This window comes from Eumetopias jubatus, unplaced genomic scaffold, assembly GCF_037043125.1.
Source record: "Eumetopias jubatus isolate StellerSeaLion01/CBP00866 unplaced genomic scaffold, mEumJub1_p1.0 scaffold_5, whole genome shotgun sequence".
NCBI lineage: Eukaryota > Metazoa > Chordata > Mammalia > Carnivora > Otariidae > Eumetopias > Eumetopias jubatus.
Genome location: NW_028274811.1, coordinates 102,141,357 through 102,153,561, shown reverse-complemented (window position 1 = coordinate 102,153,561; position 12,205 = coordinate 102,141,357). Strand labels below are relative to the sequence as shown.

The window sequence follows — 12,205 nt, the reverse complement described above, 5'->3', positions numbered from 1 at the left end:
ATTTTTCTGACCAAGAAATATTTCAGACACTTTAGATATTTTCAAAAATGATTATGCTGACCACTGATTCACCTGAAACCAGTATGTACAGGCGACCACAAGTTTACTTCTGAAAACATCACCTAGCTCATATTTTGCTTTTAAAGTTGCAAAAAATAAGCATTGTCTGTGTAAGCTATTTGCATTGCAAAATACAGCTTAGTGAACTCTGCCATTTTCCAAAATTACCTAGGAATATACAATAGATGTATTTTTCCGTCAAAGCTGGAAGGATGAAAGATTAAAATTTAAAGGACCCATGACAGTTCTCCGGTTGAATAACCTAATGGCAAGTAAGATCTGGACTCCAGATACCTTTTTTCACAATGGAAAGAAGTCAGTGGCACACAACATGACCATGCCAAACAAACTCCTGAGGATCACAGAGGATGGCACCTTGTTGTACACCATGAGGTAAAGATGACTTCATTTCTATCTGTGATTCTTTCTGTACTTCTTTCTCTTCCATATATATGTGGCCATGAAGCTGGTGGGCCACAGTGGAGCATCTGGTTTCCTGTTTGCCCTCTTTTTCAACCTTAATAATTACTCCGCTATGAAAAATAAACCAACTGAAGTCTTAATGCAAGTATTAAAGCATTAAGTAAAATGATTAGATAAAGTGGGGGGGGAGTTTATAATGTATATTAAGTGATATATCTCAAGTATCTCTCCAACATGCTCTAATTCAATATGAGGAACTTCTTCCCCCTACTACTAACCTCATATATTCCTGCATCCCAATAAGGTCTAGATCAGATTTCTAGAAGCTATCTCAAGGTATGTATCCAAAAATGTTTCTACTTAAAAAGAAGGAGAAAAATCCAAAAAAATTAGAACAGTTCAAGTGTCATAAAAACCGTAGAATCATGTGGAAGTATACATTTAGGAGAAGTATATGAATTTATAATAACATTGTTAGAATGAGAATATAAGTATTCTTAATTTTGTTTAAGTTGAAGAATATTTATATGTATGAGTTATAGATAGATAGAGAGAGATATTTCTGCTTTACAAATATTTCTCCCATTTTGAGATTATTGGAAAACCTGGCAGCTAGGTATCTTCATTTATGGTTCAATGAAGCAAACATGAATCAAAAAACGTTGTTAATATTTTTAAAGAAAAAATGTTTAAAATATTCCTAATTTGTAAGCAATTAAAAATTGTCCACAACTCATTCTTAAGGGAAAAGTTATTTCATCCTCAAGAGACTTGTTAGAATGTTGTTTTTGTAGATCTGGACAGTACTTGGTAGTTCAGACTGTCCAAGTATTCCTTTGGCACAAAAAGGTAATGGAGGCAAAACCCTAGACTTGGTGGGTTTTGTTTAGTGTGGGAATATAGTGATCCTTTGCTTTTGAAGAAAGCTGCCGGAATTTCTACCTTTTTATACAAAATATCCAAATGAAAAAGAAAGGAAATAATGCCTCAAGAGCCGCTTCAGATGTTGGACTCAACTAATAGATATTTAATAGAATTAAAGAATGACAAATCTCAAAAAAAAAAAGAGAGAGAGAGAGAGAAAATGGAGGATCAGTGGAGGAGACCTGTTGAGACCTTTCCAGATCATCCAAGTAGGACCCATTTATAAGTGAAACTTGAAACATCCTCCCCTTATAAAACACCCTACACTTGTTTTTGAGCCTAAGTTCAGTATTTGTTCCTCCCAGCTGGCAATATTCTGGGGCAGGATTTGCACCTATTGAAAAGTTGATCAGTTCTTACTTTCTGATGCATGTAATGTTCTTCATCAGTAACTAGCCTGTTACTGCCCATCTCCTAAACTTATCACCACCTTTGCTAATACATCATCACTGTCCTTAATATTTTGATTTCAAAATGCAAGTTGATCATTAATTTGCACATTTCATATTTGCTTTAATCACTTAATGAGTTTACTGGCTATAAAGCCATCCCTACCACATTTCTTGAGCTACTTAATAATATGGGTAAATATATTTTATAAAAACCATGTGAGGAATTTGGTATAAATTCCCTCATAATTCCACCAAACAAAATCAAATATATTTCAGTGAATTATTTTCTTTACCCTTTTTCAAAATGTAAATAGAACTGAAGATAGGGACTAAAGAGAAGACTAGCAGAGTCCGCCTTCCATTAGGCAGTAAATTTGTATAAAATGAAATGGTTGGAATATAGTGAAATCACCCACAGACTCTCCTTTGCCTGTTCCTTTGTTGTTTTATGGGGACCGGTGCTGTTTTAAGGAAGGCGATGGGGAGAGCTGCCCTGAGGAGAGGAGACATCCTCTTCTCTCCATGTCTTCTACTCCACCAAGTCTTTATCCAAGTATTTATTTGCTTACATCTAGTTTTAGTCTCCAAAGATTTTCTGGGTCTAGGTGGCCTAGGTAGATTAGGTAATGATGCTTGTCTTGGGAAATATCACAAATGCTTGCCCATCATACAAAATCATACCTATTTTCTCAAAACAAACAAATGGATAGAATCCAATCATTGTTGTAAATAATTCCTTTTAGATCTTTTGGTTAACAGCTCAGTATCATGCTGCAGTTTGTGCCTGCCTCTCTTGCTTTTCTTAATATATTTGCTATAGATAATAACATCCTGGTCGTATTTATCAGTAAGTGTCTAATCTATAGGGCTCTTGTTTATGTCTTCTGTTTTCCTTAATTGATAAGGCTGACGGTGAGAGCTGAGTGTCCAATGCATTTGGAGGACTTCCCTATGGATGCACATGCCTGCCCACTAAAATTTGGAAGCTGTGAGTAAATTTTTAATTTTGATTTTCTTTATTCTTATGAGAGACCTAAGCCTTTGTTTTTTTTAAATATTTTATTCATTTATTTATTTGAGAGAGAGCGAGGGAGCAGGAAGAGGAACAGAGGGAGAGGGACAAGCAGATTCCAGGCTGAGTGCAGAGCCTGATGCGGGGCTCAATCTCAGGACTCTGAGATAATGACCCGAGCCAAAATCAAGAGTCAGATACTTAACTGACTGAGCCACCCAGGCACCCCTGAGACACCTAAGTCTTTAAGCAAGAAATTTCCAATCAGTAAAGTTTGTTAGGAGACAGATAAAAACCATGAAGAAAGTTTAGTGATTTGCTGCAAATACTTTCTAGGGGTGCCTGGATGGTTCAGTTGGTTAAGGTTAAGCTGAAGTTGCCTTCAGCTCAGGTCATGACCTCCAAGTCCTAGGATCAAGCCTGCATCAGGATTCCTGCTCAGTCTATTTTTCCCTCTCCCACTACCCCCTTCTATTCCCCCACTTCCACCTCCTTGTTCTCTCTCTCTCTCCTCTCCCTAAAATATATAAAATCTTTAAAAAGTTACTTTCTATAAGTAATAATCTTTTATTTCATTTTTAATGTTATTTCAGGAAGAGATTATTATGACAAAGAATGGATTTAATTAATTAGTGGAAAAATTCTACTTTTGTTAAAGCTGTATTCATAGAAAAAGCAAGTGGAGTACGGATGTTTTTACCCCATAGATAATATCTCCCTGCCAATAAATGGGAGATCACTGTACTTATTTTGTATCATTGCTGACATTTGTTTGACCTTAAGAATATTGCAAGTTGTTTATCAGATGGAAATATTGGTAGGTGCCAGCAGTGGATGATAGTTGTTTCTTAATAATGAAGTCTACTCCTAAAAAAATATTGCCTGATGAGAATTTACCCTAATCAGAGTCTTTTGAAAAGTTCTAGATCTGTTTGGATATCCCATGAAATTCATGTGTGGTAATGCTTTTGAAGGTATCCTAGATAACTTTATGATAACTGTTGGGGCTTCTGCTATTTGAAACTAGGTAGACACACATTAGAGGAGCCAAGAGAACAGTGGACAGCAGAGTCAGGTTCTCTGGTCTTCCTCTCCCCTTCTGCTTTGGACTAGTATGCATATATAAAGGGAGTGAGAACAATGTATTCCTGGTTTCCTGCAGAAGACTTACAAGGACTGCGTCAACTCCGGGACTACCTAGCCAGCTTTCTGTTCCCACTAGACAGACAGTCTAAGCAACTATTTTGGTGAAGATATGATTCATAGAAAAAAAAATAGTGGTGGTGTAGGAAGACAGCAAGAAAAGAAAATAGCAAAGGCCTTCAGGCTCCTAGCAGCACTAGTCATGGAGAGACAAGTTTATTTATAAATCTAATTCTATACTGAAACCCAAGGACAAACCACTTCAAAAATTGTCAGCCAAATGGGCTGTGGTGATAACTCCCTCATCCCCACTCTTTTCCCAATTTAATTTATATTCTATGTTACGGACTACTATGTTTTCTCCTGATTACCATTTCCATTCCTAACAGTATTATGTATTATGTGTTACTTGTATGCTAGGCAGGATATTCAACATTTGTATGTGTATCAGTTCATCTAATCTACAAAATAATCTTTTACTTAGGAAAATCATGCATTATAGTTTGCCTGGGGCAGTAATTATTTATGCCTAATATCCTTGTATAACTACTAATAGTGCCCCCTTTTCCTTCAGAAATACCTTGTTTTGGACAAAAAATTACTTGTTTAGTATACTAGTCAGGAATGCTTCCAAGCAGTGAGTATAGCTAGCTGAAAAGAAGAAGGGTTTATATTTTTACATGAGATGAATGATGGTGATTGTTGGTTGATTGTTGGTTAGTCAGCATCTTAACGAGGATGATGTTTTAAGATGCCCTTATATGTTCTTCCTGATCACAAAATGGCTGCTGCAACTCCAGCCATTGCATCTGCTTTCAAAATAAAGAACAGTGCACTGACAAAGAAGAAAGAACAGCACCTGTATCAAAAAGATAAAAGCTTTCCCTAAAATCCTAGCAGACATTTACTCACATCTCATTGATCAAAGATGTGTCTCATTGCCAATGCTAACTGTCAATGAGGCTGGGAAGAAATACTCTTAACTAGGCACATTGTCAGCCTGAAGAAAATAGGAAGTATTTTTAGGAAGGGGGAAATGGATAGCGAGTAGAAAACAAATAGTGTCTCATGTAAGAAAACTGAAACTAAATAAAAATCTGCTTTCTACCTCAGAGCCTTTATATATGCTCTTTTCTCTACTTGGGTTACTCTTCCCTTGGTTCTCCATGTAACTGGCTTCTTTTATTTTTCACTTCTCAGCATAAATGTCATCTTCGGGAGCCTTCCCTAATGACCTTGTCTAAATTTACATACAGTCCTACCCATCTTCTTCATTATAATACATATTTAATTTAGATGTATTACAGCAATAATTATTAGTTTTATTTATTGGTTGACATTTTTATTGTCTGGAGACTGTAAACTCCCATGAGAGCACAACCTATTTTGTTTAGCATTTCCTAGCACAGAGCCTAATATAATGTAGACACTTAATAAATATTTATTGAATAGATAAAAATTATAATAATCAGGTTTTAAATGCCCCTTCAATGTTTAAGTCTTAGAAAAGATAGCTTCAGAAAAGGATTTAAGACCTGTGGGGAATTAAACAGAGAAGATTTGACATTGAAAAGTAAGCATCTGAGCTCAGTGGGAGAGCACCATGACTAATTACCATCGCCTGCCATTGGCTTGAGAAGAAGCAGTAGTGGTTGATTTATTGTATAGTTAGTTCTCTGACCTGGCCTAATTAGCACACTTCTGAAATGAAGAAACTGAGGCAAAAGTGGACTAAAAATGCATTGACCCGGTTTTTGAAGCAAACATCTTGCCAAAATCTCACAGAAGAAAATAAGCAAAAGATAAGCTAGAGGATTTTGTAATAATTTAGTAGAACACCCTGTAATAAATGTTTATGAAGAGAAGTCATCCAAATGTTGATAAGAACTAAACTCAGAAAAGCAGATTTTTCCTTACCACTTTCCATTAGACCACGATTGTCAATGTTATATCACACTTTTTGCTTATTGGGGATAGAGCCCTCTTCATAAGGCCAGATAACCAGAAGACAATGTACATGATTTAGCTGACATCTTTTAACTCCTTTTTAAGGAAAATACAAATAAGGCTTTGATTCTAAAAGAAGAGATTCAGATGATATTCTGACAATAAGATCTAGGCAAGTGCTAGATCTAGTGCGGACTTGATAAATGATGGTTTCCTGACTGATAATCAAGCACAATGCCTTGTAAATAAGGAGGGAGGGATACATAGATATTTAAATGAATTCTGAATAATAAATAACTTTGGAAATTATTTAGTGCACCTGCTTCATACAAATGGAAAGAGAAAAGCCCGTAAAGTGAAGTGATAGTGTCTATTAGCAGATGCTCTTCTGATACCAACTCTCGTGTTGTAGCACCACAAAGTTCTTTCATAAACCCAGCCAAGTATTCTTTTTAAATTTTTTTTCTGAAGTAATCTGCTGATTTATTTGAAATCTGAGCTTAGCATTTTGACTAAGTAGCTGAAGACTTTTTAACCTTATTTTTTTTATACTGAATTGTCTCAAATGAAGGAAGTAGTCATAGGACCTACTTTCTAGATATGAAGAAGTAAGGCATACTACCTGTTGTGATGCCTTAGGTATAGTTGTCTTCTACATCTTAAAACACCAACTTTATTTTTTAAGTTTTTATTTAAATTCCATTTAGTTAGTTGGGGTACCTGGGTGGCTCAATCTGTTGAACATCTGCCTTCAGCTGAAATCATGGCCCCAGGGTCCTGGGATCAAGCCCCATATCAGGTTCCCTGCTCAGCAGGGAGTCTGCTTCTCTCTCTCCCGCTGCCTCTCCCCCTGCTCATGCTCGTGCTCTCTCTCTCTTTCAATAAATAAATAAATAAATAAATAAATAAATAAATAAATAAATAAAATCTTTTAAAAAATAAATTCTAGTTAGCATACAGTGTAATATTTATTATTTGCAGGTGTACAATGTAGTCGATCTTTAAAACATCTGGTGCTCCTCACAAGTGCACTCCTTAATCCCCATCTCCTAAACCATGTGGATCCACTCTGCATTTTGGGAGATTTCCATTGAGAGACATGAGCAATATGTAATCTCCACTTTCACAGAAATGCTGTGTTTGTTGTAGATTTCGTACACAATGGAGTTTCTAAGAGATTGCAAGTGTGAGACATTGAATTATATGAAGTGAAAAGTGGATGGTAACAGTTTTTTTCCTCTAAAACCATATTAGCAGCCCGTTGGCAACACATGATTAGGTACAAAAAGGTAGAGTCCAGGCACTGTCCCTAATGATAGTGCAATACTGTAGCAAGAGTTTTTTTTTTATTTGTTACAAAATGACACAATCTCTAGAATTGGTTTCATCCCTAATTACTTGACCACCAAGAATCCTTGCTTGGATTTTGAGCATATAATATACAGTTTTTGCCTAGGAAATTCTTATTAATAGCATTAAGGGAGAATGAATGTCATTCTATGCTCTTACCTCAGTTTTCCCATTAAATAGCTATTTAAATATGTAAGACCTTAAATAGGCTATTCAGGGTTTCTCTGCTTCAGTTTATCATCTGTAAAATGAGACAAACTATATGACCTCTAAAGTCCTTCCATGTTAACAATCAGTGATTCTGTGTTACCATAAACTTGAGATGTTTTCCTAGGTAAGACACTCCCATTAAAAAAAGAAAAAAAATTATCATGATCGGAAAAATATTTTACTGAATATGGGTACCTACAAATTGTAAGCAATATGGTTCTTCTCAAACTAGTGTGCTCTGCACTACTTTGAGGGATTTTTAAAAATAAATCATGTTTTAGATGCTAACAAATGCAGTCCTCCTCCTTAACAAATGCAATGCTGAAACGATTCAAAATTTAAGTTAATGAGATGTGTTAACTCAATGGTAGGAATTATTTCACAATGTATATGTATATCAAATCTTCATGTTGTACACTTTAAATATCTTATAATTTTATTTGTCAATTTTACCTTAGTAAAGCTGCAGATAAATACATATATACACAAAAGTCAATGAGGACAGCCACAATTAAGAAATAAAAATCAATGAGAACAAATTCCAAAGCCACTCATTTATCAGTCTTACACATTTATGAAAGAAGCAGTAACCACTAACTTAATTCCTAGCATATTCTCTCAAACTTCTGAAAAAAATTGATTAAAAAGATACCTGATTGTAAATTGGTCCAGAAATGATGCTGGAGCACACCAGACACCCACATAAAATCAGGAGAATACTGACTACACTTTTCTGCAAAACTCATCCCAGAGACAAGAAGTTTTGGTTCAGAGAAGGAGGGGGATGGCTTTCATCTTTCTTATGGCAGCTTCACATGTGTGTAAAAATGCCACCATCACTTCACATCTCATAATGTTTTAGCTTGGAGAAATACATATTTGAACAAAACACTCAAGTTTATTAGCTTGGGGTGGGCATTGGGTGAAGCAAGAATGTATTATGACTTTAACAGGCTCAAGGCACTTGTGTTTGTGAACAATTCCTCAAAAAATAGATTAAAACTGTATTTTAATTTATAATTTTATATTTTTAACTTTTATATTTTAGGTTAATATACTCCAAGCAGGGTTGTATTCACTTTTTTCTGACTTAAAAAAAAATAGCACATTGCTTGGCCACCTAGAAGTATTGTGGACCCTGGACACTTTGTCTACTGTGCCTAATGCAGAAGTTGGCCAAGGGGTAAAGCTTTCACAGTAAAGCCAACTTTTGGTATCATATCTGCCTCTCAAACACCTTGGAAACTCTTTGCTTTTGCTAATGTGCTCTTCTTGTAATTTTTAATATCACCCTACATCTAAACCAAGGGAAGTATATACTATCATTCCATCCCCTGTGTAGTGGATGTTCTGTGACTAGAAACCAGAAAAGGTATGGAATCCCTTCTTCTTTTCCTTCTCACTCATTCTATACACCTCTTCCCCCAACCTTCCTGAGTTACAGGTCATGTAGAAGGATGGCTAGGTTAAAAGTGACATGGCGAATGAAAATGATTGAGAAGTGTAATGAGCTAAGTGGTGAAACTCATCAATATCATTGTCGTGATAGTAAACGTCCATAAAAAGGAGAATTAATTTAAAAGGAAGTAAAGTCAGACTTCCCTTAAAAATGGATGCTTGGTAAAATTTCCAGTGTTATATTTCACATTTATCATGACCTTCCCCTGGCCTGACATAATCTGGACCCAGGCTCCTTCCGTATTTCATCTCTCATGTACTCAGCTTTAGCCACATTGGTATTCCTGTTCTTCCTCAAACTTATCAAGCTTTTACCTCAACCAGAGGAAGAAAGTTCTTTGCTCACCTATCCAGCAAACTCTTCCCCAAGACATACCCTACTCTCATTTCTGTCATGCATATAACTGTCATTTCCTTAAGAACCCTCTCTGAGTCCTTTACCTAAAATAGGCCCATGTCCTTCATTCTCTACCCTCTTAGCCTATTGTGTATGGCTTTACTGCATTTAACGCTACTTGAAATTATGTTTATTAGCTTGTCTGTTTTTGTCCCCATTACTGCCGTGCATGTTCCACAGCATCAGGGAAACTTGTTTGTTATGGATTTTTTTAGCAAGGTACTTTGTCTTTTGTAGGTGCTTAATAACCATTTGTTGTAAGAGTGAACAGATGACTGAACAAATCAGGAAAATGTGTTTTAATTTTCCTAAACTAAGGGATATGGACTCTTCTTTCTTGGCCTCTGGAACCATGAAATTGAAAATATGAAACTAATAGGACTCACCAGCTAATGAGGAGTACCAAAGTAGCGTGACACATGGGCCATTTTCTTTCCTGTCCTTCCAGATGCCTACACCAGAGCAGAAGTTGTTTATGAGTGGACAAGAGAGCCAGCACGCTCAGTGGTTGTAGCGGAAGATGGATCACGCCTAAACCAGTATGATCTTCTTGGGCAAACAGTAGATTCTGGAATTGTTCAATCTAGTACAGGTAAGTGCCAGTTGATTATTCCAGAGATGTCAGAAGAAATATAAACAGTTTTTGTGAGAATGTGAGAATTCAGTAAGTTCTACAATAACACAAATAGAGAGACAATTTGACTAACCTGAGACCAGTTAAGCTAGGAACTAGTGTAAACTCTATAGATTTGTGCCCTTGGATTCCTCATTTGATGTCTTTTGGCCTCTGTTTCTTTGTTTGCAAAATAAGACGCTAGTTCTATGTGACCAGGGAAGCAGAGTATTTAGAAATGTGAACTTTTGGGAAGAATGTATGGATTAAATTCTTACTCTTCTACCTTGCCTGTTGACTGTGGTCACCTCACAGAGTTATTGGAAGGCATAAATTCAATCCATGAAGAGTACTTATGATAGCTCTGGCACATAAAAAAACTCTCAATAAATGTTAGCTATTAATATCATCTAGGCCTAATTATTATAACAATTCAATGAATCTTGGTGAATTTGTAGCAGTGATCATTATACGTAAGATACCAAAAGAACTAGAGCAGATACTATTAAGCAGCTGGACCCAAAATTTTAAACTTTTGAAGTTATTTCAAGAAATAAGAGTTTAGTTATGCAAATATCCATTTTGTGACTAAATGTAATGTGATCACTGGGCTGGAAAATTATAAAAGTTTGGATTTTAACCCTCCCTCAATCCCAATAATTTTAATTATGTTCAATCAGTGAAGGCGTAAAAAGAGCCAGCAGTTTTTATAGCTGTCTTCAAAATTTTAAATTAGTTCATTCACTTTGGTAATTTCTAAAAAAATACAATTAGGTAACAAATAAGGGCAGAAGTGCTATTCTTGTCAGAAAAATTTCTTCCTTAGTTTTCAGGCTTTATATTAGGACTCTGATAATTCTAACAAGTTCATGTAATAGATCAATATATCTTATTCTGGTTATTGGAAAATCCCTGCTTAATGGGATCTGCCTTTTGCTTATTTTGTCACAACCATGGCTACTCTGGAAGCCCAAACATTTATGTTCCTTGTTTTGAAAAATGGAGAAGACTGTTGCTCAGTTTTGCCCACATTAAAAATTTATGTGGCATAGTGGAAAGGTTTTAGGCTTTGCAGTGAGAAAGATATGCACTCAAGTCCTGGTCCTGCCACATAGAAGTCTTGTGACTTTGGGAAGGTCGTTTATCCAACTAGAAACTCCGGTCTCTTCTAAAAAGTGGGGATTTTATACTTTTGCATTAAAGATGAGATAATATAAAATACTAAGCAGAACATTACATTTGGTAAGTGCTCAAAATGTTATGTAGTCCGAGATTCCAGAACTTGGAAAATACTGAACATTTCTCTCCCTCATAAGTTATGTGGGAAATCATACTAAAATGAGCAGTGTTCACTTTTAAGAATCAAATGCTATTATAAGCTGGATATTGTGGTAGGCACTGGAGAGTCAGTGATAGACAAGGCGGAGAGCTTGCTGCCTTGGAAACCGAAGTCTAAGGGAAGACAAACACATAAACTATAATTATCAAAATGGGTGGTAAATGCTGTGATTAACATTTTTGTGAGGGCAGGGACCATATCTGTCTTCTGTATCCCTACTATAGTAGCTGAAACAGAAGAGGCACTAAATAAATATTGTGAGTTAATGAATAAAACAATAAATGTATCCAGCCTAGGATAATCAAGGAGGAATTGCTGCAGGGGTTGACTTTCATGTTGTTAATCTGTATTTGTTGGGAACCAAATAATCACTGTTTTAGGCCCAGAACATTGACAATAATAAACATAGAACTTTCCCTCAAGAAATTCTCCATTATCATTAGAACGAGGGCTGAAGGATGTGAAAGCAACAATAATTCAACCCCAGGGACCAGTGACATGCATTCAATAGAAGTGTATACAAGCCAGGAGGGTTACTCAGAGAAAGGAGTGCCTCCACTCTAGTTCTAGTGGTAGTGACCTTGACATGCCACTGCATCCCTCTTGATGACCTATTTCCATGTCTGCAAAGTGAGTGGCTCATTCTGATGAACTTGGAGACATCTCTGGCTTCATCAGGATTTAGCCTACATATATTTTAGTTACTCAGAAATGAAATACAGGCATCAATGGAACTAGGGGATGAGAGGCAGTGGCCCAACCCACCATCACCAAACTGGTTGGACCTCATATGTTGGGTCTGTTAAAAGTACTCATTCTGCACTAAAGCAGCAAATTTACCTATATAAATAAGAGTTTTTTCTTGTCATTCCCGTAATGGATATGGGGGGGAGGGAGGTGAGGAAAATAGTGAGCAAATTCTCAGATGTAGGAACTC

At 36.1% G+C, this 12,205-nt stretch overlaps 1 protein-coding gene across 1 annotated transcript in view; it reads left to right on the top strand.

Moving 5' to 3' along the window:
• GABRA1 (gamma-aminobutyric acid type A receptor subunit alpha1) overlaps positions 1–12,205 on the top strand; it is a 55,924-nt gene that overhangs the window by 26,760 nt on the left and 16,959 nt on the right. Inside the window, exons 5-7 of the mRNA XM_028106635.2 lie at positions 233–453; positions 2,705–2,787; positions 9,765–9,908. Coding sequence (XP_027962436.1) covers positions 233–453; positions 2,705–2,787; positions 9,765–9,908 — 448 coding nt within the window. The remainder of the gene's footprint in view (positions 1–232; positions 454–2,704; positions 2,788–9,764; positions 9,909–12,205) is intronic.